Consider the following 27,439-nt stretch of genomic DNA (forward strand, 5'->3'; position numbering starts at 1 on the left):
TTATTAGTGTTCTGATTTTATCTCATGCACAATCATCTACCCAAGAAATGTTTATTAGGGCCATATGAAGCATACAACCCAGAATATAGACGGTTCAGATCATCATCTGAGATGCAATCCGGGTCAAAAATCCACCCCTCTACGATGGCTGTGGAAGCATCCTATCCTAGACATGGATTTCTTGTCATCCCGACACCACGGCGTGGCCCACTTTGATGCATGCGTTTTATCGTGCCGTCCAATTTTCAGCTTATTTTAGGGCATGAGCCCTAAATTAAAGCATATCCAAAGCTGGATATGTAGACCACACGATTGGAAACAGTAGGATAGTGATATCCACGGTTGAAATCACCTTCGAGCAGAAAGTTTTGGATATGATATTTTTGTTTTCCCTTAAATCAGGTATGTGTGAACTCATCAATAGGTTGGATGACAAACAAGCATTACTGTGGACAGTGGCATACTCTTGACACCAGTTAACTGGGTGGGGCTGGGTAACCATGCATGGCAAGATTTGATTTGTCAAGTCTCAATGTGATATAAGTTAAGTATGCACTACCTTACTGCTTTAAAGCATGCTTTGTGTGGCACGATTGATGTTTACAACACATGCTTAATCAAATCTCATGAATGAAGGGGGAGCAGATTTGGCAATGCCCTCATCTTACTTACACACAATAAGGCCATGTCTTTGTAAGGTTTGATTGGCTATGCGTTATTAGAGATGAAGCCACACAGCATTTATTAAAAGTGATGCAAACTAGGTACTTCCCGCTTGTACAAACATGGATGGGCGGCAACCTATTGGGATTTGAATGGCCTACAGGCCACAATTAGAGATAGTTATTGTTGCCCTCAATTTAGTCAATCAAAGTTACTTGTGCATTCGAGAGCTTGGATTGAAAGTGTTTGTGAGAATAGTTGCATGGGCGTGAGATTAGAACGGATCCTAGAGTCTAATCGATCACCGATTGATTTAGAAATGCGCTGGCAATTTGAGTAAGGGAAGGTATTACCTTTTACAAATGAGTTATTTTTACTTGTACTGTCAATTACAGGATCATCCATTTTAAGGCTTTTTATCTCATCACTATTTGACATGGTATTTCTCAATCATAATAGAGGATTTGCACATACAAAAGGAAGATAAAGACTAGCTTCAACACAATCGATTTATTAATGTATTGGCCCTGTTACAATCATTGTGACCTAACCCTTAATATTAAAGTGAAAAAGAGATGAAGCATAAATACCTGATGCACCTATTTGAATAGACAATTGAAACAAATGATCAGCAGGATATGATCGGAGTATGATCAACTGGATTAAAACACAAATAAACATGGGGATCTGGCAACTTAATGTTGCAGCGTGTGCCGTTGAGTAGTAATGGACTAAGTTAGGAAAAGTAAAATAAATATGAAAATAAAATAGACATGGAGATAGGTGTGTTTGGCATGGGGTTTCGATATCTTCTTTGAGTGTTCATTTTATATATTTCTCAAGGCGATGGAAGCCTCTCGCTGAGCTTTAGAATCCTTTTGAATTTCTTGTGCGGTCTTTTTAGGATTTCTAATCAAGAAGGTCTCAAGAAGCTAGTGACGACTAGATTTTAGATTTCCACTCTTACATATAGATGCTCTTCTATAGGATTCTCTTGATTGATTTGAGGAGCATCTTTGGCTTGACCACAACCGTGTTTGCAGGTCATCCAGACTTTGGTGGGAATAGGATTTGACACCAACTACCGATCCATTATTCTGATAATTATAAAATATAAAATCTCTCATTTTCTTTATTCTGATTGTCGCATGGATTATGCCTTCTCAAACATTTGGTCGTTCTTCTTTAACTCTAGCAAGCGACCGATTTATAAACGTCTCTTGATAAATCTCTCATTTTGAAAAGGTTGTAAGAGATAACCCTCCGAATGATATCATATCCAATTGTGGGATGGGATACGCTCGTCCAGCAAGTCTTTTATAAGTGTACCAAGCGCACATCCCTCATTTAATAGAGTGCTTTTATGGTGGCCAAGTGCAATGGTTTGCTCTTCTAAAAGGGCCTAGTAGGAGTTTTTACTGTCACAGTAATGATAGAATATGTAATGCTAGGGGTGTACATCGAGTCGAACCGAGTCGAGCTAGCCTCAGCTTGACTTGGCTCGGCCACTGGCTAACCTCAGCTCAAACTTGGCTCGGCTCGGTCCTTGAGCCTGACTAGCCAGTTCGGCTCAGCTCGGTCAACAACTCGGGCTGAGTTTGAGTCAAGATCGAGCCGAGTTCGCCATTGAGGCATTTCCACAAACACCTGGACTACACCTTCAAAATCCATCGATTTTCGGTACAACAGGAAAGGCATAAACCTCTTGATCTTGCAGAGCTTGGTTCCTTGCACGAGCGTTTCAGAGTGGAATCGTCTAGCTAATGTTGCGAAGATCATCGAGAAGAACAAGATTTACAAGCGGAAAGACGATTAGGGGTGAAATCTTCTAGCTAAGCTTGGTTCTTTCCATCTATAAATCTTGCTGGGAGAAATCCCCTTCATTTCCAACAGGTCTCTCTCTCTCTCTGTTTCTCTCTCTCTCTCTCTCTATCCATCCATTGTCTAGAAAATCAAAACTCGAAAAGAAGATTAGGGGTGTGTCGGACAGGGCGAGCCAGAGAGGAGGGAGAGACTAGAGAGAGAGAGAGAGGGAGGAAAAGGAGGAGTAGAGATTAGGGGTGCCAGGCAGCAAGGGAAATGGGTTAGGGTTTAGGGACGCTGGTCGTGCGGGCAAGGGAAATTGGTTAGAGCAGTAGGGTTTTTTTTAAAGGATATATATACCTATGCACTGAGTCAAGTCAAGTCAAACCGAATCGATCCAAGTTCGAGTTGGATTCGATCCGAGTCGAGTCGAGCTAGGGCAAGCTCGAACTCATTTTCGAGCTCCAAAAATTAGCTCGACTCTGTTCGAACTTAGGTTCGAGTCAAGTCGTGCGAGCCAACCGAGCTAGCTCGGTTCGTGTACACCCCTATGTAATGTTGAAGAAAGATCAAATACAAATCTTGGTGTAAATAGGTCCTAGTCAAATATTTACCCAACCCAACAACTTTCAAATTGAGGTGGATTCTGTAGTGACCCCTATAGTATGGCCCCACCATGATGTATGTGTTTCATTCATGCTATTCATCCATTTTGGCATCTCATTTTAGGGCATCATACCAAAAATGAAGCAAATCCAAAGCTTAAGTGGACCACGCTATAAGAAAGGGATTGATTGCCTACCATTGAAAGAAAACTTCTTGTGGGCTAGATAAGTTTAAGATGAAGCTTTTGTGTGTTTCATTCATCCAGGTCTTTGCGACTTTATAAACATAATGGATGACAAATAAACATCATAGTGGACTCTAGGAAAGAGTCAATGGCGGTGTGTGTGTGTGTGTGTGTGTGTATATATATATTCTAAAATGAGCTTGTAACATGAATGGACGACCGGGATATAAAACACATATCATGGAGGGTCCACGGAGCTTTTCTAAGACCAAGCTCATTACTGGAAAGCTCACTACTGAATCCAAATCTCTTCCCAATGAGATTTGCTTGCGCCCATATTTTACACTAGCAATACCGTCCAATCAAATCCCAACACCTTGCTGACCGTCTACAAGTATACAGCATGGATCACCCAAGCTATAAAGTAGCTTGGTCAAACGTAGTTAACCCAAACCAACCTCACTCACTGAATCTCTTCGTGTTTGAAAGTAGTTTAGCCAGGACGCAACATGCTGTATGTGTCACCGAGGTCATTATTTTATTGATTGAGCCTAAAAATGTGGCAGAACCAAATCTTGAAGCACAACACAGAAAATTGATTGAATGTGGAACATTAAAAACGTTTTTATGTTGTGGTTTACCAAAGAACTGGATCTTCTCGTTTTTTGGCTCAAGGTATAAATTAAGTTGGCAAAATAGATGGACCACGTGATGAAACACATGTATCATGGTTGTCCTACCTACTTGTAGTCTGAACAGGCAATCCGCGACCGTCCTGTTGAGACAGACATTATGCATATCCTGAAACCAAACAAATCAGGCCTGCAACATGCTGTGGCATTAACTTTTTACGCTACTACGTATGGGCTTCTCGAATCCACGAGGTAAGCAAAGACTTCTCGAATCCACTAGGAAAATAAAAATGAATTTACAACCCTTTAAATAATGATAGTAAACCTTGGAAGAAGTTTCAGCATCACAAACTCCCTGTGTCGCCTAACCACATTATTCTCCTAATTTTCGACTGTCAGTTGGGGTTGGCTAAACAGCTTCTTCTACGGCTTCTTCTACCCAAAATCATATATGGAACGTGGTCGGGTAACTCCTGATTTGTGAGATATGCCTATTTTAATTCTGACAAACTTGATAACTTCAAACTCCAATCAAGCTTTCCAGTCCATCTTGAATATGGACGTGTTGGCCTACATCATAGACATTTGTCTATCTACATTTTGAGTGATTACTTTTGAGCATGTACTAATACAATCCGGGCAAATGAACAGAAAAAGTAGATTCTTCACAAAATCATGGTGTCCCAATTTGCTCAGGGGGCGTTTGGCACATGGGTTTAATTAAGATTTGGTGGGAGTGAGTTTTAAGATCTCATGGATGATTGCAACGTACGTTAGAACTCACATAAGGTATAGGTTGTGAAGCCCTTTTTTAAATCAGCACCAAGGCTAAGGCTGCAATCCTACTTTTGGGTTTCTTGTAGCTAGTGGTCAGTGTTATGTGGACCCCACCATGATGTATGTGTTTTATCTATGCTGTCCATCTATTTTAAAATATAATTTTAGGGCTTGATCTGAAAAATGAGGTAGATATAAATCTCAAGTGGACCACACCATGGGAAAACAATAGTGATTGAATTACACCATTAAAAGCCTCCTAAGGCCAACTGTGCGGTCCACTTGAGATTTGGATCAAACTCATTTTTGGGCTCATACCATAGAATGACATGGAAGAATGGGCGGATGGCATGGATGAAACACATAAGATCATGGTGGGGCCCACATAGCACTGCCTGGTAGTAGCAGGATGAGTAACCAATCGGTTTCTCGAACATGAAGTGGGATGGCCACCGAGCCGTGAGACGACCATCTCTGCCAGAGTGTAATCATTACATTTTAGTAATTCCTTCCTTCTTAAACCCATTTAATCCCATGCTCCAAACACTCCCCCATACTTTCACAGGAAGTTTTAGCAGCTGTCAACAATCCGCGTGCGAGGAATCGGCAGCTGATTAGATCCCAAAATCCCATTAGACACCGCAGACGTCCATTGTTTTATAAGGCCTACCATGTTTTGTGCATGACATCCAACACTCTAATCAATTTTTCCTTCAATGATGATGAGATGGTCCATGGATCATATCCATCCAATCATAAGATGGGCCACATCAGAGAAAAATCTCAAAATTCAGTTAGTAGCCCATGTATTGCTGTGATTACTTAATTTTGGAATTGTCCCACTTTTAGACATGGAAGATGATTTTGGACGGATTAGATGATATATGGACACCAACGTGGCCACGCTGCAAACACAAGAAACGGTGATGTTTGTGAGAAATCCATCCCTTCCCTCCATTTTTTGAACTCATTTTAAGAATTGAAATCAAAGGTGAGCAGGATCCAAGACTCAAGTGGGCCACACTAAAGGAAAAGGTGGGTAGAGAAATTCGTACCGTTGAAACCTCCCTGGGTCGACAGTGATGTTTACATTCCATCCATACCGTTCATAACGTCATTCCTACTGGGATGAACTGAAAAAAGAAATATTAACCTAATTCAAAACTTCTGTGGCCCCACAAATATTTCAACCGTTGATGTTAAACCCTCATGTTTGCGGCCCACTTGAGTATCGTATCTAGATCTTTTTTCCTCTCATTTCCTAAAATGGTCTCAAAAGACGGATGGACGGGGTGGATTTCTCACAAACATCACAGTGGGCCCCACCTAGGTTCCCAGCGCTGGAGCTTCCGGTCCTGCGAAAGCCTTTAGTAGGAAATCCACGTCCGGGCTGGATCCTGTTAGGATACGAAACCAAAACGCTTGCGTGAGTGCGGATAGTGACGTGGGGGCTGACTATTGGCTGAGGTGGATGAAGAAGTTCATGTGGATGCTATTCATACCGTCCATCAGGTGAGCCCAGCGCCTGTGTAGATCTGAAACGAAGAACCAGGACGATTCAACACTCGTGTGGGGTACAGCTTGGGGAGCAGTTGAGATGGGAAGTAGCACCACTAAAACTGTCTAAATTGTATGTCGGGTCCACCATGCACCCAGGAATCAGGATTAATGGATTCCCAGAAAATAGGACATTCCAAGATCGAATTTAGAGTTTTAAGAATGAATTTTTGGTCCACCTAGCTCTTGGATCGAACTAAATTTTAAAATCTATGGTGAAATCATTACGGTTCATCGGACGAACGGGTTTGATCTGATGAAAGATTTACTCACATGGTGCTCCAGTAGTTGTAGGCAAGCACTGCACATCCTATCAGTTTGTCAGGAATCCTTATCTAACTCTACGGGTAGTGGATTCGGTTAGGTCGCGTAACAACCGGGTTCGGTAAGGAGGTGACCGTGGGACCCACCTTGATATATGTGTTGTATATCTACGCTGTCCATCTGTTTTGCCTGTTTATTTTAAGGCATGGGCTTAAAACTAAAGTCGATAAGAATCTCAGGTGGACCACACCACAAGAAACCGTGGTGATTGAACGGCTGCCGTTAAAAACTTCTTATGGACACAAAAGTTTTGTTCCATCTGATATTTTTGTTTTCTCTTCATCCATATCCGTGTGACCTTATCGAAAATTTAAATGGCTAATAAAAAATACTGTGGGCGATAGGAAAGTTCCAACGGTATGGACGTTCAATTAGCACCGTTTCCTGTGGTGTGATCTACTTGAGGCTTGAATCTGCTTCGTTTTTGGATTCCCACGCTAGAATTATTCGAAAAAACAGATGGACGGCGTGGATGTACAAAATATACATCAAGTGGGCCCCAAATCGGATTGCAGTAGGCTCTTATTGTACTGAGTAAAGTCAGTTGGGCCCACCTTAAATGTATGTGGTCTATCCATACCGTCCATCGGTTTTTCCATCGGTGGAGCTCAAAATTAAAGCGTATCCAAAGATCAAGTGGATCATACCACTGGAAACAGTAGGGATAATGATTTCCACCGTTGAAACATTTCTCAGCCCCTCAGTGATGTTTATTGGTCATCCAACCTGTTCATGAGATCATAAAAACATGGATGAAGGGAAAAAATAATATATAAGCTTGATCCAAAACTTCTATGGCCCTCAAGAATTTTTCAACGGTATACCTACAGTTCAACTCTTTTATGTGATGTGGTCCATTTGAAAGTTGTATATGCCTTATTTTTGTAATTAAAACTTAAAATTAACTGTTAAAATGGATGGACGGAGCGGATAAAATTATATAAATCATGGTGGACATCAAAGAGTTTACTCAATACGCTTAGCGTAGGGGTTACAACGCAACCTGCGTCCATTACCTTGGCAGCTAGACTCCACCGAATCCGCTTCCCAAAAACATACATGGTACGGTCAATAACGTTTCGTATCCACGGTGTCCGTCCGTTTTGGCAGCTCATTTTAATATGATACCAAAAATAAAACAGATTGAAATCTGAGGTGGACCACACCTCAAGAAAATGTGGTGATTGGACGCCCACCAAAGGCCCACCCTAATGTTTATTTGTCATCAAGGCCACAAGAAGTTTTGATGATCAATCACAACTATTTCCTGTGATATGATACACCTAATATTTGGATCTGCTTCATTATTTCCCATCCCGGATATCTCAAAATAGATGAACAGCTTGGATATACAACGCATACACCATAACCGGACCTGCCGAATCGGCTCATGCACGTGTATGTATATATATACGGACGTACTCTACCTCCAAAATACACACGCTTAATCAAGGGTAAATGGATATGAAGATGGGATTGGTTTTCTTCCTCGTTTTCTCACTCTTATTCCTAAAAGGAGTCTCGGCCATTAGAAACCCTCGACGCCGCCCAACTAGCCTCTCTCCCGTCCAAACAGGTTTGCTTCTTCTTCTGTGATTATATATATAGGAAAAGGTTCTATGTGGTTGAGCTCATGGGAACTTCCCATGAGGTCGAGCTGTGTGGGCCCCACCGTGATGCGTGTCAAACATCAACACCGTGCATTTGATGGGTCCCCTTTAAATTATGAGATATCTCAAAAATCAGCTGTATACAGAACTCAAGTGGGCCATACCATCTAAAATCATGTGAAGAGATGCCTAAAACATATAAAAGCACTTGGTGGGGTCTCATTTGAAATTTGGAGTGTCTGAAACTTGGTCTGAGCCCTCATCCAAGTGGGACACACATAATGGATGGGCTGGATTTGTGAACCACATCTTGGTGGGCCTAAGAAATAATTATGAATGTTTTAATGGAGGGTAACCCTATCAACTTTTATAAGTGGTGTGACCCACAAAAGTCATGAATTGACTTAATTTTTAAGCCCTAGGCTCACCATGGAATGGTGCATCTGACTGATGGGGTAGATGTTCGACACGCATCATGGTGGGGCCACATAGCTCGACCTCATGAGAAGTTCCCATGAGCTGGACCGCATAGAACCTTTTCTATATATATATATATATATATATATATATATATATATATATATCAGAATATCATCAAAATATACTACCACAAATCACCCACCTTATTTGATTGGCAAAAGCGACCTAGGGATTTTTATCATAAAATTCCTCTAATATTCACATTTTACCAAATAAGGTCTCCCTTGCCGGATATTATCAGAACTCTTATTTATTTACTTTTCTTTAAAAAGTACTAAACTCAAGAAACATGAGGCCCATGTACTATGTGTATAACATCCAATCTGCTAGCCAATCCAATTATCATATGGGCTATACATGAATTTAAATGTTTTTGGGTAGTGTAATTTTTTTAATTATGGCGTGGTCCATGTTACAATTAGATACACAATATTTTAGGTTCTTATGATCATTATGGTGGGGTTCATCAGTCATAACCGCAAACATTTTTGGTTCATATCATTATCATAGTTTATTATGATGTGGTCCACAATATTTTTGGTTCATATATATATAATCATCATGGTAGGTTATTCAGTCAACCCAAAAATTCTCCTCGGGAAGCAATGAAAAGACAAGATTTACCTAAAGAACCTTAGGGCCTGCTTGGGCGGTGGGACTAGAAAGGATTAAGTGGGATGGGATTCATAAACCATAATTATTACCCAGGGCAGGGATTGTCCCCTCTTACCATGGGATAAGATTAATGCCACGCTTTGCTGATAATATGGTGGTACATTGAATGGATATACCCACCATCATTTGAAATTACTGAGAATAACACACGTGTTATATCTAAATCGTTCATTTGTTTCATAACCTCATTTTATGGCATGGGCCTAAAAATGAGGTAGATCCAAAACTTATGTGGCCCCAAAGAAGTTTTCAACAATAAGTATTCAATCCTCGTTGCTTTCTATGGTGGGGTCCACTTGAGCTTTAGATTTACGTGATTTTTTGGCCCATGCTCTAAAATAATCTCGATAAATGGGTGGATGGTGTGGATATAGCCCACACATCATGGTGGGACCTACACAACTTGCTAACATTGAGTGGAATTGGCACGGACCTAATGCAATTCCATTTAATGTAATTCCAAGCTTTTCCATTCTTCCCCAGACATGGAGTGGAATTGGCACGGACCTAATGCAATTCCATTTAATGTAATTCCAAGCTTTTCCATTCTTCCCCAAACATGGAGTGGAATTGGCATAGAACCAGATGAATCCCATCCCACCTAATCCCTTCTAATCCCACCGCCCAAACAGGCCCTTAGAAAATAATATTATGACTGAGAACCCTTGGCCTTGATTCAAGGCCAAAAACCTTTGCATGAATATCTGTTAAGAAAAATCCCTTATGCGGTATAAGCCGTGATATTGTCTTGACTTGAAGAACCGTACTTTTATTTTCCCCTCCTTCCTAGGGGGTTCTTTGTTTACATTTTTTGTTATCAACGGTTAGTTGGGAATGAAAATATGGTTGCAGCCCTCTCCAATTGGATGCATTCTCTGTTGTAAATATCTAAATTTCCGTGTCTGTTCTTATATTCATATTCATATTTATTTTCAAGATGTTGATGAAAGTTTTTTCTTCGGAAGTTCTTTTAAGTAGCTATGCAATTTACTGCATGTTACTCGAACTTCGCATTCTCTAACAAATAAGAAAATGAAGAAGAAGAGAATTACCTAATAAAGCCCCATAAAAATGGTATTACCATGTTCGCTCGTTCTTTATGTTTATTCACCTGAAGGGTTTGCAGCGAATGAAAATAATCTTGGGGTTTTTGTCTCGATTTTTTTTTTTTCTAGGGGGCTTCAGTAATTTTCCTGAGAAAGCCTTTGATGGAATCCTTAAAATTTTTATACTGCTCTCATAATTTTCTAAAATTTGATGCTTTTAACTGGACATATCTCGATAGGACGTCAAAGACCCACTTGCCAGATTTCAGTAATGTAGCCTCTAATCTGTAATTTTCAATAAAAAGAATTCAAAGAAAAAATCTCTCTGAAGAAATTCAAATCTTTATTTGGAATTCTACAGTAATTAGGTATCTCCCTCTCTCTCTTATAATTGCTGAGCATCATCGTGGTAGGTGGAAAGCTTTTCTGAATAATGACGTCTTCATCCAATGCACATTGCATACATGTATTAATCCCAGCCATCCAAATCATCAGCCCAAATATTGTAGTTGGCCGGTAGCCAAAATTCTTATACATCATACTCCTTAAACCATCTGAATCAGCCTCTTAAATTTATACCATCCACGACTGGCCCACAATTTAGATGGGCTTGATTGGTGCATTGTTTGCCAAGATTTTGCTGGAGATTTGCCACCATTTCAGTAACTATGGTAATTGCACTATGCACATTGATTGAATCTATCCTCCCTTCAATTTGTAGAGGTTTGCTCGAATACATCCCGCGTATTGAAATATAATACATCAAGACTTTAGACTTTGAATTCTGGTCATGATCCAAACCATTTATACAGATTTCTCATGTTGTATGTGTTGAAGTCCCTCGATATACATTGATAGACCACACTTTGACAGCTTAAGCTTTTAGAGTAAATGGTTGTTTGACGTGATATTAGAGCAGAAGATCTCAAGGGCAGCAAGTATGCCTTGCTAATATATTATTCTCCCATAGGGGTCAGAAAATTTGGTGGGTGGGGTGTTGAAGTGATAAAATCCCTCAATATACATTAAGTTTTTAGAGTAAATGGTGGTCACCGTAACCTTTGTATAATCAGTGAGATTTTTTTTTTTGGGCATCCTCCGTCCAAGAGAATCACACTAGGATGTATTAATTCAAGCAATCCTCCTAATATGCATGTTTAACAGTTGTTGACAATCTTTCATTATATCTGAAAACTAAGCACTATCTTTTCATATATCACAGACCATATAGGTAGTTCTTCCATAGGCGAACTACGGCTAGAAGTGGATCAGATTCTCAAGAGGGATCAAGCTCGAGTTGAATACCTGAACAAAAGGATTAAAGCTGGGCAGTCTAAAGCTCATATGAACACATCCACCGGTTCCATGCCATCGGTTGACAAGCAAGATCAGACCGACTTGAAGCCCGATCAGCACCAAGGCAAGGCGGCATAAGCACTCAACCCATTTAATTAATCATCCCATGGTTGTTGAATTGGTACTAGTACTATTTATTTTCGGAAGGGTGCATATGAACTAGTATTGTTTGGGAAAGAGGTGCATGGTGACTACTATTTCTTTGGCAAAGGTTGTATAGGAGGTAGAATTTTGCATGGTTTGGAGTCTTGAAAATGTGGTTAGAGAGTTATTAGTATTAATTGTCTAAGGCTCTTTGTAATTAATTACAAACATTCTTGAAAAATGAAAGAAGTTAAATTTGATAGCCATGGAAAGAGAATTTCTTTTATTTGCATGCAAACGATTATTTTCCACTCTACCACTGAGCTACTAAGGAACAACACAATATTAGATCTCATAGAGTTCAGTTCGGATTCTCATTCATGACCAATATGAATCCAAATCTTTCTATAAATACTCAGGAGATCGAAGTGTGACCCATCTAAGATTTGAATACCTGATTAAAAAGCTTAAAGCTAGGCGGTCTAAAGCTCATATGAACACATCCACCGGTTCCATACCATCTGTCAAGCAAGATCACATGCACTGACTTAATGCCGGGTCAGTACAAAGTCGGCATGACTACTCAACCCATTTAATCAGCCCAGTATTATTTATTTTGAGAAGGGTGAATATGAAATAGTATTGTTTGGGAAGAGTTGCATAGGAGGTAGAAATTTGAATGGTTTTGAGTCTTGAAAATGTGGTCAGAGAGTTATTAGAATTAATTGTCCAAGGGTCTTTGTAATTTATGAACATTCAAGAAAAATGAAAGAAATTGATAGCCTTAGAAGGAGAATTTCTTTTATAATTGCAAGCAAACAACTTTTTTCCACCCAAATTAAAGTTCCCATTGAAGTTGAGTTAAGAACCAACCACTCTACTACTGAGCTAGTAAATAACAATGGGATATTAGATCTCATAGAGTTCAGTTTCCATTCTCATCCATGATCAATATGAACCTGAAGCTTTTTATAAATACATCTGCCTTGGACGTCGAAGCGCGGTCCATTTAAGATATACTGCAACTCTCGTGTATGTTGCGTCAACAAATACTGAATGGATGATCTTAAACATTGATGGGTGGCGTGTAAATGGATGTTTTGAAACCAAACAGCCAACGGCTCCCATTCATTTTCATCTTCTTGGACCGTAATCACATGGCTGCCAGTGCCCTGTGTAATCAGGCCCACTGCTTTGAGGGATGCGTAATGCAAGGATCCAGTGGTATCACTTACATTAAGTTATCAAGCACTCTTTCTCTATATACAGTGGAATCACTTAGATCATGGTAAGGAAATCACATTGGTTGGTTTGAATACTGTTGTGTCATGGCCTAGACAGTGCAGAGGAAAAGTCAAACCAAATGCACCAATTTGCTGTTTGGATCATCCAACCAATTTTGAGTTTTGTGCATTTGTAGTTGTAGGTTGTCAATGGGCTGGGCCAGCTTTTCAGCCTCCCAGGCTGGAATATGTGGCCCAAGGTTCAGGTCCGGCTTAAGAGTGAAGCCCATTTATTAATCGAGTTGGGCTCAGGTTGTATATAAATTAAGGGCCTGCGCCAACCCATTTATGGTTTCAAAAATATATTCAAAATTTTTACATTTTTTGTATTGTTTTGTTTTTCAATATATTTTTAAAATATTTAATTACTCATTTAGATTAGACATTTTATTATTACTAATTAACATTATCTTATAGGGCAAAGGTTGGACTGACCTTTGCCCGGTTCATTCCCGACCCGGCAACCTCCCCATGCATTCGTGTCATGACCCATTTAATAGAAGGCCTTAAAGATGAAGAGAATGGTAGCAACAAAAAAGATAAATAAATAGCATACAAGAAATGTTCATGTTTAATTCGGTATTGATAGTAAAAAATGTGGAAAGAAAATAAAAATATAAAAAATTTGAAGAATGAAAAGTTCAAATTTAATGTAGTTTGGAGTAAATTGGGCTAAAAAGCCGAGTGAAAAAACAGCTATTTACATGCATACATTTGTGTGTTATTATTTATAATTAAGGTTAAAATAGAAAAATATAATTAGAACGTTCATATGTATGGATAATAATACATATGGGCAGTCTAAAAGTGTCCAATGCCTCTCTCAATTCCTTCATATTCAAGTAAACCACATTTAAGTAAATCATAATTTTCACCTTTTATTTAATTTTATTAATTGGTGGGGACCACCAATCTCTAGTCTCTTAAAATTGCCCCCAAAAAGCTACTTTTAGATAAAATACATTGTATTAAAAAAATGTGTTTAATTCGGTCCGCTAAAAAAATAGATTTTTTTTTTTCAATTTTTGTTTATCTTCTTAAATAATATACAGAGTTTTAAATGTTTGAAATATCATGCAAGAATTGCACTCTTGGCCAAGGCCTATACCCGGCACGAAAATCAGATGCATGGCTGTAATCATCCGTCTACAGCAACGTACGTGCATGCGTTGGATCATGAAACTGAAATCCGATTGAATTTGGATACATGGACTGATCAGAATTCGGGTTTGGATTCCAAATCGGGTCCAGACTCGAGACATGAATGAGAATCCTAGCTCTTCATATGTGTGGCACGTTGACACGTGTTGGCGCTCGTGCCAGTGGAAACACTAGAAACAGAAAACCCTTTTCGAGGGTTGTTCCCAAAGGGTCCTTATTCTTGCCTGGGTGGTAGACTCTCAGGAGTTTCTACTCGTAGTCAAAGGTTCGAGTACCTATAGCTGGTGAAATTCCACGAGCGTGTGAGTGTGTGGGGGGTGTGCGTGTGCGTGTTTATAAAAAAAAACGCAGAGAGGGTTGTTCCCAAAAGTGTATGGGTAACTTTGTTCATTGTACGCCCATAGCTGCGACCCTGAAGCTAGGTGGGGCCACCGTGATGTTTGCGAGAAATCCCACCCGTCCATTCATTTTTACAGGTCATTCTAAGGAACGAACCCAAAAATTAGTTAAACCCAAAGCACAAATAACCCACACGGAAGGAAAAAAAAATAGGGAGGGTAATTGCACCTTAACGAGGTCCACTGTTATGTTTATATGCCCTCCAAAACTTCTGTAGCCCCACCAATGTTTTGACCATAAGCGTTTTATGGCAATTGTTTCCTGTCGTGTGACCCACATGAGTTTTGGATCTTTCTCAGTTTTAGTTTCATATCCTAACATAAGCTTAAAAAATCGATACATTGGATGGATTTCCTACAAACATCACGGTAGCCCCACTTAGTCCTACATTTCACAACTCAGGTGGATCACACGGTACAAAACAATTAAATTGCATTTCACAACTCAGGTGGGCCACACGGTACAAAACAATTAAATTGCTACAAACAAATTGTTTTCACTATCATATACTTTGTGCATTGAGGCCCATCCAAGGAGCGCGGAGGGTAGGGTGAGGCTCTCATCTCGGGTCCCACCTGTCCATCCATTTTGCCAGTTCATTTTAGGGATTTGTTGTGAAAATATGAGGCAGATCCAAATCCCAAGGAGACTACATAGACCGATTTGAATTCGCACCATTAAAAACTTCTTGAAGTCACAAAAGTTTTGGATCAAACTGATATTTGAGTTTTCCTTTCACCCCGGGATAGTGACCTTATCAGAAGTATGAATGACAAATAAACATTAACTGTGCCTCACAAAGTTTTTAAGAGTGGGCATTCACTTACCACTGTTTTCCTGTGCTATGGTCCACTTGAGATTTGGATCTACCTCATTTTTCAAGGTGCCCTAAAATAAGCAGGGAAAAATGGACATTGAAATATGACATATACATCAAGGTGGGCCCCACAATTAGGGTTTCACTAACTAAGCAGTTGCCCCTGCCTCACCTGAACTGCACCCCATCTAAGAAGTAGAACTGCCTATTCTTTACGCAGAAAGTGAAATCATTATTTTCAACCAGATGAAAAGCTCAGATCTGATACATGCATTTCTCAGTGACACGTGGTTGCATGTGAACAAATAGTAGGATGTGCATATGGGTCATGTCGGGACTGATATAATTAATAATGATATCTGTATTTAGGACACGTACCCAACTTATTACAATCTAGTAATTCTAGGCACTTTCTTCTTCTCACTTTCAAGGTGCCCTAAAATAAGCAGGCAAAAATGGACGGCCACATTGAAATGTGACATATACATCAAGGTGGGCCCCACAATTAGGGTTTCACTAACTAAGCAGTTGCCCCTCCCTCACCAAAACTGCACCCCATCTAAGAAGTAGAACTGCCTATTCTTTAGGCAGAAAGTGAAATCATTATTTTCAACCAGATGAAAAGCTCAGATCTGACACATGTATTTCTCAGTGCCACATGTGGTTGCATGTGAACAAATAGTAGGATGTGCATATGGGTCATGTCGGGACTGATATAATTAATAATGATATCTGTATTTAGGACACGTACCCAACTTATTAAAATCTAGTAATTCTAGGCACTTTCTTCTTCTCACTACCCTAACACAGATGAGAGTCTGGACCATTAATTTTAGAATGCTTCAAATGGGCCCCATTACGGTTGGAAAACGCTAACGCTTACCTACCTCATGTAAGTACTTACTGAGGTCGCTTTCTCTAACATGTCGCAGGAAACGATTCTACATGCATGAAATCTACCCTTATCTGTCGACTGCATCACTTCTATTCTTGCCTCGGACGTGGATTGCCTACTGAAGTTATTGGTGCTCTGCGGCCTCACCACCATCGATCCATTTTGTCAGGTCATTTTATGGCAGGAGCTCAAAATGAGGCGAATTCAAATCTCAGGTGAACCACACTATAGGAAACAATAATAAGTGAACGCCTGCCATTAAAAACTTTTTAATACCAATTTAATATTTATTTTTCATCTAATTTACTGATTAGGTCACATAGACATAGATGAAGGAAATCGCAAATATTAGCTTGATAATTGTCTAATGTCTAAGCTCATGCCCTAAAATGATACGGGAAAATAAACGTATATATACTTCATGGTGGGGTCACAGAACTTAGGTTTTTAAATATTGTACTTTTTAGGTACTTCATGCTACAGAGGCACATGGATGAATGGATTGGGTGGTGTATTCCAAAGAAGGCGGGCCTACACAAATAATGGTGGGTGTCCCATCCTAACATTTTCTTGGGGGTTGGCCTACCTGAGTTATGGATGGTTGTGACTTTTGGTTTCCAAGGTAAACATGTGGCATAGTCCTTGTCTGACCCAATAGGCTCTCGCCATCATGACCGTTGGAAGACTTGGTAAGGCCCACTGTTATGTATATGTTTTATTAATGCTGTCCATTAGCTTTTACAGCTTATTTTAGGGAATGATATCAAAATTAAAATATATCCAAAGTTTAATTCTTGGGGACCATAGAAGTTATGGATCAAGCTTATAATTGTTTTTCTTTTCGTATGCAGGCCTACGTGACCCTGCTAACAGATTGGATGACAAATATATATCACTGTGTGCCCTAAGAAGGTTTCAATGGTAGATGTCATTATACCCCACTGTTTTGTATGGTTTGGTCCACTTGATTTTTAGATATGTTTCAGTTTGGGCTAATGCTTTAAAATGAGCTGCAAAAAACATAGGGACAGCATGGATAAAACACACATCATGGCAGGCCTTATTAAGTCTTCGTAGCATGGTAAAGGGTGGTGAGGTCCTCACCACTCCATGTTGGACACGGTGTTGTAATAGGTATCTTAGATCATGTCTTCGTAGTGGTCATTGGAAGTTTTGCTCCTTAGTTTTTTCTCAAAAAGGTCTTTCCACGTTGAATCAATGTGTCCTGCTCATTTTTTCTTAGTGTGTTTTTTTTTATAAATAAAATAAAAAAAACATTGTGATCTTAGATTAATCTCCGTATGCTTCCTCAGTTCTCCCAACACATGGCCCTTGGTTTGTGTTGTCCCGCTACTGAGGCTCTTTATAATTTGACTGTTGGTCTGGTTAGTTTGGTTTGATTTTGAAATGTCCAGGGCTTCCCCAACCGAAAACTATTAATCCGTACAATTTTTGCACTCAAGCCGATTTTATTTCAGGTCAGGTCCAATTGCCCATCTAAGGAATAGGGTTCCACGAGGGGTGTGGATCAAGCAAAACTCTTCTTGGTATCTGGCTTTAATTAGAGGTGGGCTACCTTTGTACGGAAACAATGGACTTATACTATAGATTCTATACAACTCCTGTAGCCTACCCAAGATCTTGATCAGCCTTATCTTTTTGGCCAGATGATTCCCTAAATGGGTCCCACCCGATTCATTGCTCTTGAACTACCATGGCATTTATTAATTGCACATGCACCATAACTGTGACAGTTATCAACTTTCACGGCCCTACAAAGAGATGGACTTTTCTAGATGAGGATTGCTAGAGTATATTCCAAGATAACGGGTTGATTTTAGAAAAGGGGATTCTTTTCAGACAGCTCATAGATATGGACCGTCCATTAGGTTCTAACCACTTTTCACATGGACCATGCTGAGGAATTCACCCCGATTGAATGAACTTTCCATCTGATTATTAACATTCAAATGGGTGGTCTGGATAAAAGGATATCCAATGGTTGGATATTCCAGAAACCGTTTCCATCAGGGCCATAACCATTCCATTGTTTGGCAGCCAGAAAACTGGAAAAGGAGAGGCCATTGAATGGAAGGTTAGGATTCTCTGATCGCCTTGATTCTTTCAGAGTGGCTCATAAATAGTAGACGGGAATTGCCTGCGACCCTGACCGCACAGTTCAACTCGACTGGTGTACACCTCTACGTATATACATCCCGGTGTATTTCGAAAAGATTTCAACGGTAGGCATTTTCCTCAAGTTGTGGACCAGCCTCGAATTTTTGGCTCGTGTGCATGAGCAAAAAACGGATGGAAAAAAAGATTTTTCCAACATCACCGTACGTATAAGATTTGATTGAATGGCAGGTTGTCTGTCCAAAAATTGATGTGATGGAGTACAACCATCTGCCATCCAATTAAATACTGCTCCTGGGACGTTGTGTTATGCATACTTTGTCGTTACAGCTGGGGCAGTATCCAGTCATCTGCAATACAGTGGTTGTAATTATCTGCACAACAACTTCGATACTTGGGTAGAGTGTGACTGATGATACAGTAGTACTTATTTAGAAATTTAATACAAAAGCATAAAATTTATTCAAACTAAATGAACAATAAATGTATAGTAAAGTAAAAAATTAGGCTCATTTAATTATCTTACTATCAGGTAAATATCTAATTATATTATTGTGTTATGCATACTCCCATAATAACTATTCATGAATCATAGGTTAAGACTTTGTAACCTATTTATATACCTATTTTTAACATACCCATGTATGTCAGTGAGATGTCATCACATGTTGGTTTTACCCGTGGGTGAAATTCTATTAGTGGATTGAGAGTTTTTTCTCTTTTGACATATAATGTGGTGTGCATAGATCAAATGCTATAAGAGATGTTATGTTGCAGCCTTGCCATATGTGGTGTAGATAATTTTAAATGTTGAAGTCTTGATAAAAACAACTCCTTACTGATTGCAAAACCAATTGATATAAGGACACCAAAACTTTTTATTATGGGAGTCTATAGAAACGGGGACTTTGACCAATGCATGACCGGAAGCAAGAGTCTCTCTTGTACAAGTCGTCATACACAATAAGCTACTCTGATGTGAAAGAATTAAGGAGATTTGTATCACCGAACATCAAAATCTTTTAAGATACTAACAACTATGCAAGGCCACCACCTCTCATAAACCACCTCTCATAAACGTATAAAAATAGCAATTAAAAAAAAAGAGCTCGTGGCCTTATGCATGCTAATATAACTTAGTCAAACTTTATTTTTCCGGCCGTCCTAGACATTTTTTAAAATTTTTAAAAAATTTTTAATTTAGCCCCTCCAATTCTCATAACATGGGGCTCCTGATTTTTTTTCTTCTAATTCTTAGTTTATTCCTCCACACTTTATTCATAGTCTTCCGTTAGATTGTAAGAAAAATCGCTTAGTTTCAAACAGAAGGTTATGAGGCTTTCCTGCGATATATTAGGTGATTCTGTTGTCTATCTCGCTAAGAAGACTGGTCCACACTAGATGATGAATGGATAGTCGATCCACGACCGTCTCATCACATACTTAGTTTCGATTAAGACTACGATCAGGTTGTTACCTTACTGGCCATTTCGCCATGAAGTCTAGTATTAATTGAGTAAAAAATAGATTGTCAAAAATCCACCCTACATCGGTCGTCTCACCATAACACTTAGTTCCGATCGAACAATGAATAGACATTTATCCCGCACATCACAACCGATATTGAGTGCTATTATTATAAAAATCATAATTAAAAAATACTTTCAACTTATATATATTTTTTCCATTATTCTTATTATTGAACTTTGGTAGTACTGAATCACACTAAAAGAAAAGGTCCTTAAGGGTCCTTGATCTTACTCCAGTGGTAGACTCTTAGGAGTTTCAACACCTAGTCAAGGGTTTAAGTTCCCATAGGTGGTGAAATCCCACTAAGGCGTGAGTGTGTGGGGGTGTGTGTGCGTGTGTAAAAAAAACAAAAAAAAAAAGGTCCTTAAATCCGCAGACTCACATTTATTGTCGCAGGTAAAAAAGAACTCATTCGAAAAGTTCAACCTTATCTCTTTTCACAAAACACTTGAACAAAGTACAATTTAAGCGGATGAGAGAACTCCGGATCCAATATCTAGTTTCCAATTTGTCCATCTCGACGTAATGGACACCAACAATATTTTAATCAACCCTTGAGTCAGGCCAACTCTAGCACATCGGTGCATCATAATCGCAAACGAAAATTGAATTTAGGCTCTCACTTACATGTGTACCCTAGCTTGATTGATTTAAGCAAAAAACACAACCAATCTAATTTTTGCAGTTAGTTCCACAATTTAGTAGTTTAATTTAAGTACATACATGGCACATGTACCATTTTAAAGTGCGTGAGTTTCATTATGCAGCCAAAGTACCAAATACCTCCCCTTATCTTTATAAATATTGTTATTTCGGTTTACTCCAACAGAAAAAAAAAAAAAACCAAAACCGTGGCAATTGTGCCATAATACAATGCCTTTGTCATTTGTAGGAGGGATGATAAGGTCCTCCCTAGGATATGAGCATTACACTCGGCTTTCAGCTTCTACAAGTAGGGCCATGGTTCAATGTTTCAGATTATTGGTCTGTTGAAAAATTAAAAAAGAGACATTAACTCAAATTGAAATCTCAAGTTATTTTAATTCAAGCTAATGAAAAAAATTGCCAGTCCAATTAAGAAAACGCTAGCCTTTTTTTGTTCTTGGCATGCACATTATATATATATATATATATATATATATATATATATATATATATATATATATATATATATATATATATATATATATATGACCAAAAAGCAAAAAAAAAAAAAAAAATCTCATTTTAAGATGATTAAGCATTTCTAGTGAGTTTTATACCTCCATCTCATATGTCTATTTTAAGGGTTGATAAGAGCTCGCATATAAACCCAACATTACTGTTTTAATTTTTCTATATTTCATTCCTTTATGGAATCCAAAGCTTCTAATATTGACATGGGGGATACCTAATCTATCTACTCTTTGTATAATTAAGGACAAGCCATGGTGCAAAAAATACATCAAAATAATCCTAAACACATGATCAATGGCATGTTTGTTGATTAAGCAGAGAAACAAATTAGGTTTAATCATCATTTTGACACATCCATTCAATCAATCGCACTTTGTATTACTTATGATTCCAAAGTGGCACTTTGGTTCAATCATTCTAACCATGTGATCTATAGCTCTAAAATAACATATGGTTCTAACTAATTAGCCCCTGTAAAGAGGTTAAGATCATCGGCATGATTCTTGTAGCATGACTTAGCATGACTTACTCCCAATGGTATTATTAAATTAACCATCCTAATTAATGATTGGGTGTGCCATGTTGCATTCAAAAGGTGGGGACGTCAGCAAAATGGAACATACATAAATGAACGGTTCTAACAAATTGGACCTATATATTCAAAGGGTTAGGATCTTCTGATTCTGATTGGTGTGATTCTTGTACCATGATTTTCTCCCAAAGGTATACCATTGAATGAACCCTGCTGGGAAGCGCTCCAGTGCTCTCATGATAACCTATAAATTATAGGGCTCCTACTTGGATTTTGATGCACTGGGGTACCCAGACTATCCTTAGTGAGACCACGTATCATTCTAAAGAAGCAAAATCATTATATATATATATATATATATATATATATATATATATATATATATATATATATATATATATATATATATATATATATATGTTGAAAATTATACAGATTAATGTATTTCTGTATGATATGGAAACCGAAAAGTGCAAAATAATCAGAAATCAGGACAGGCTGAAGCACGTCTGAAACGCTGTCCTTAAAACGTTATTTGCCCCTACTCAAGTGAATTGAGTATGCTGGTAGGTTATAGGCAAATAGCTTCTAGGATACGACGAGCCTGGTGTGGGTCTGCGTTCAGCAAACACGAAGGCCCACCAAATGGAACTCAATTACACGCTTTCTGGCAGTATTACAATATAAAGGAAAAAATTTCAAAAGAATAAGAAAAGAAGAGAAAAACTTCTGCAGTGGTCAGTTCAAATCTTCAGCTACTGGTTCAGTTGAACCGTTCTAGACCACACCGCTAGTCTGTTCTTCAAGCTAAGGTTTAAGCCTTGCTATGTTGCTGGAAAACACTAGAATATTTGAGTGGAAAGCGGCTGGCTGTCTCAGTTTGTATGGGTTTGCTGGAGTGAGTTGAGATGGATTGGAAACCCATCCAGGTCCTCCTTTTATAGGCTAGGATGGCTAGGGGGTTATGGTCCAGAGACTTAAATTCCATTAAGCCATTTCTAGCTGTTGGAAAACTAGCCGTATGCCGTCGCACCGAGCCCGAGCCCGTGACTGAGACCGAGACCGAGACCGAGACCGAGCCCGTGCCCGTGCCCGAGCGCGAGCGCGCGCGCGGGTGTTCCAGTGCTACGCACTGAAAAACGCAAGGTCCATAGTCCACGGACTAGGTAAGTAAATATTATAATACTCCACTTCCTTCATATAAACCACAGGTATTTCTCTTCTCTTTTCCATGTGGGACTATTCCAAAAAACCCGTAGAAAAGTATTTTTTCAAAACAACTTTTTATATTATATTATATTTTATTATTAAAATCAAATTTTTTTGCAACAATATATATATATATATATATATATATATATATATATATATATATATATATATATATATATATATATATATATATATATATATATATCAGGTTCGATGTGGTTGAGCTCATGGGAACTTCCCATGAGATTGAGCTGTGTGAGCCCACCGTGATGCGTGTCGAACATCTACCCCATCAGTCAGATGCACCCCATTCCATGGTAGGCTTAGTGCTTAAAAATAAGGTCAATCTATGACTTGTGTGGGCCACACCACATACAAAAGTTGAAAGGGATCACCTTCCATTAAAACATTCATAATCATTTGTTGGACCCATTGAGAACTGGTTTACAAATCCACCCATCCATTATGTGTGTCCCACTTGGATGAGGGGTCAGACCAAGTTTCAAATGCATCCAAATTTCATGTGGGCCCCACCAAGTGCTTTTATATGTTTTATCCATGTCTTCACATGATTTTAGATGGTATGGCTCACTTGAGTTCCGTATACAACTGATTTTTGGGATATCCTATAATTTAAAGGGGACCCATCAAATGCACAGTGTTGATGTTTAACATACATCATGGTGGAGTCCACACAACTCGACCTTATGGGAAGTTTGTTAAGAGTCAAATATTGTATATCAGACCCTAATTACTGCTTGGATTTATGAACATGGTACTGTTTAACGGCCCAATTTAATCGTGATTGTGATGCAGAGTGTATTTACGAGTATGGACTGAAAAAGGGTGCTTAAAGCATGGATTTAATGCTCTGATGACACCAAATGTCACGCCCCGAACTCGGAAACCGGGCTCACAAAATTCCCGATCGCCGAATCCGGCGCCGACAGCCTCCGTAGAACCTCATTCTCGGACCCCGGCACCCATTCACCAGGTTCCGATCCTGGGATCACTACAAGGAGGGTTTCAAATCATCGGTCTGAATCATAATGAGCATAACAAAAGCATAACCCACAAACAATAACCACAAGAACACCACCACAAAATCCACTATGATCAAGAACTTTTGAGTACAATGCGGCAGAAAGGGGAAATACAATGCAACAAAAGAAACAAAACTCCAGAAGCTCGGCTGCACGCTCCTGCTGCTACTATGCTACGGCTGCGTCCTGGCGTCACCTGCACGCATCAATCGTGCATAAGCTTATAGAAAGCTTAGAGGGTGGTGTAAGTGTGTGCGCAATATAAGCGTACTCAAAATGCAAGGTCAGAGTAATGCGAAATCATGGTGATGAGTACGTGAATGCAATCAGCCGTACCAAGGCTATGCGGTGCAAGATATGAATGATATCAGCCATAACACGGTCATGCGATGCGAGATGCTGCTCAAGCATGCCAATCCTCATCTTATATCAGTACAGTTTTCATTCTAGATAACCTCCGGGGTTTAGTACACTCCAAGTGGCATTGCTGCTCTCCTAGCCGCACAGTCCAAGTGAGCGTAAGAAACCTCACTATTCGCCTGACCAATAGTCTGCCAACCTATCCGGCACGTCGATAGCGGACCCATTCGCGAGCTGGTCAAACTCAGCTTAGTATTGCCCCCTACCCTCGGGCGAGTAAGGCCACACTCCTTTCCAACAGACCACGACACAGTGGGAGACGCGACCTCCTGGTATTCGGCCCTCGTGCGCTCATATATCCACTCGGTCTCGACATTGGAGTCATCCTCTGGTACCATCGGGTTTAGGGATTTTCACCTAGGGACGTCTATGGCGCCCGTATGCTAGAACCAAATATTTCCGGTATCCAACCCAGCCATCCACGATGTGTCTATGGAGGCTATGACCCTGATGTCGCTAGGGCATACAGTAACTACAATCACACAAATGCAAGTGCATGAGTCACACTATCAATCATGCAACAGTCCTGTATATACCATGCACTTATATGAGGCAACTCAGCCTATCAGGGAGCCCATAAACAGTCTATCCAAAGATATATGCTATGATCGGTCACTCCTCACATCAGGCATACATATGGTGCGAATGATCATGAATCATGGATCTATACTAAACATGTATAAAGAGATGGGCTCTAGGTATAATGGAGATGGCCCTAGACGGCCTACTTACCATAATTATGGGCCTATCAGTGAACCTTAGGGAGAGTTAAAATGCGGACATTTAACCAACATTATCTATTCAATGTGGACATCAAACCAACATTGCTCCCAAGGAATGGCCTTCCATGAATCACACAGTATAATGGGCCTTTTGTACATCTAATTGGGCCTTGACCCAAGGACCCAAATACATCAAATGGGCTATATAACATGAGCCCCATATCTATATCAAGGTGGGCCTTAATGGGCCTCATAATATGGGCCTAATACAAATCAAGGTGGGCCTCAACAAGGACCACTAATGCATGAAGATGGGCCTCCATAATGGGCCTTAAATTATCTCCAAAACAGTTGGACAGTTGGATGAAACACATACATTATGATGGAGCCCACACTAATAGAGGGTGCGGTTTACAATACTTACCTAAGTGGGGCCCACCAAAATGCTCATTTTCTACCCAGCTTAAGGGCCAATATAATGTTTATTTTCCACCCAACTTAAGGTCCAACATAATGTTTATTTTTCACCCAAATTAAGGCCCAACATAATGTTTATTTTTCACCCAAATTAAGGCCCAACATAATGTTTATTCTCATCCAATCTATTCATAAAGTCACGTGGGCCTGGATAGGGCCCACTGTGCTATTCATTTGACATCCAAACTATTCATAAGGTCACGTGGGCCTGGATAGGGCCCACTGAAATATTTATTTCCTATACAACCTGTTGCGGGGGGTTGTGTGGGCCAAGGGCCCACTGAAATGTTTATTTATTATTATTATTTTTTTATACAGCCTGATCACACAGGGCCACGAGGTGGAGGGGCCCACCGTAATGTTTATTTTTCGTGCGCCCGGTCTGGGCGAGGCCCCACAGTAATGTTTATTTGTCATTAAGGTTGATGAGGCCACCCAACCTAGGGCCCACTGTGATGTGGTCCACAGATCCAGCCCGTCCATTAGGTGAGTCCCACCTAATTGACGGTCCAAACCGAGTTTTAGCAACGTTAAAAACTCAGGTAGGCCCCACCAAGTGATTTTATATGTTTTGGCACGTCTTCTCATGATTTTAAATGGTATGGCCCACCTGAGTTCCGTATAAGGCTGATTTTCGGGGTGGACGTGTAGATTGAGGGGACCCATCAAATGCATGGTGCTGATGGTCGAAAGGAACCAAGGTGGGGCCCACAACTGGGGCCGTGAGCCCAGCCCGACCGTCCGTCCGTCAGCAACGGCCAGCGCCTGACAGTAACAGCAGCAGCAGCGCTGCTGCTTCGTTTATTTTTATTTTTTTTTTTGAAAATTGATTTTCTGCGGTTTTTCCCAGGCGGGGCCCGCTTCAGTAAGATCCACACCAGCCATTAGTCCCTGTGGCTCGATACAAACCCATAGAGTCCAATATTGGGCTGTTTCAAATATACAGGAGCATCAGGGAGTAAATCAAAGGTAAGAAACTTGTTTCCTATGGTATGGCCCGCTAAGGAAGGGGATCAACTTCATTTTTCGGCTCAACGCCTAAAATGAGATGGGGAACAAAATGGACGGCTTGGATTTTACATATACATCAAGGTGGGGCCTACATGAGTGGCCCACCTCTCCCTTCTCTTTTTTTTTTTTTTTTTTTTTTTTTTTTTTTTAAGTACACACCCATTGCCTGTGCACACACTCCTCTTGCCAACGTCCAGCGTCCTGGACGTTGGACGGCATACATAAGTATATTAGTGGGGTGGGTCCCACGTAGATGTGGCCCACCAACCTATATACATATAATATATATATTATATTATATATATAATACATAATATATTATATATATTATATAAAATATAACATATATATATAAAGCATTTAGCCCACCTAAATAGTGGATGGTGTGGATCATCACCTGTAATAGAGTGGACCACACCGTCTGATGTAGATGGACGGGGGAGATGTAACACATATTGGTGGGATCCACACCATTACAAAGAAAGAAAGAGAGAGATAGAGAGAGAGATAGAGAGAGATACACGGTGAGATAGAGGAACCCCGCCACTATGGGCCCTCTTGATTAAATCACATACATCCAAATGGGTCCCACCAACAAGTGGGCCCTAAAATTTAAAATAATGAAAAATCACCCACCTTATCTTCCTTCTTCTTGGTCCCTTAGACTCCAATGCTCTTTAGCTTCACTTTTGATGGTGGTTGATGGAAGATTGATGGTGTGGATGAAAGATGAGAGGGTGGGCCACACTTGAAGTTGAGAGAGTGTGTTGGATGTGTGAAATTTCTCATGGGATTTGGAAAAATTGCTAGAGAATGAGAGAGAGAGGT

At 39.7% G+C, this 27,439-nt stretch overlaps 1 protein-coding gene across 1 annotated transcript; it reads left to right on the top strand.

Annotated features, from left to right (window-relative positions):
- The first annotated feature begins 7,970 nt into the window (after nucleotides 1–7,970).
- Nucleotides 7,971–12,060, top strand: LOC131257312 (uncharacterized). The gene is made up of 2 exons (XM_058258221.1): nucleotides 7,971–8,122; nucleotides 11,580–12,060. Exons 1-2 carry the CDS (start codon nucleotides 8,005–8,007, stop codon nucleotides 11,789–11,791), a joined length of 330 nt encoding a protein of 109 aa, XP_058114204.1. The 5' UTR covers nucleotides 7,971–8,004; the 3' UTR covers nucleotides 11,792–12,060.
- Nucleotides 12,061–27,439: the final 15,379 nt, after the last annotated feature.

This window comes from Magnolia sinica, chromosome 10 (assembly GCF_029962835.1).
Source record: "Magnolia sinica isolate HGM2019 chromosome 10, MsV1, whole genome shotgun sequence".
NCBI classification, from domain to species: Eukaryota; Viridiplantae; Streptophyta; class Magnoliopsida; order Magnoliales; family Magnoliaceae; genus Magnolia; species Magnolia sinica.

Bases quoted from the DNA above. Each gene is read 5' to 3' on its own strand.
- LOC131257312 (XM_058258221.1), top strand. From the start codon at position 8,005: ATGGATATGAAGATGGGATTGGTTTTCTTCCTCGTTTTCTCACTCTTA. The intron at 8,123-11,579 runs GTTTGCTTCTTC...CATATATCACAG, and splicing joins CCTCTCTCCCGTCCAAACAG to ACCATATAGGTAGTTCTTCC.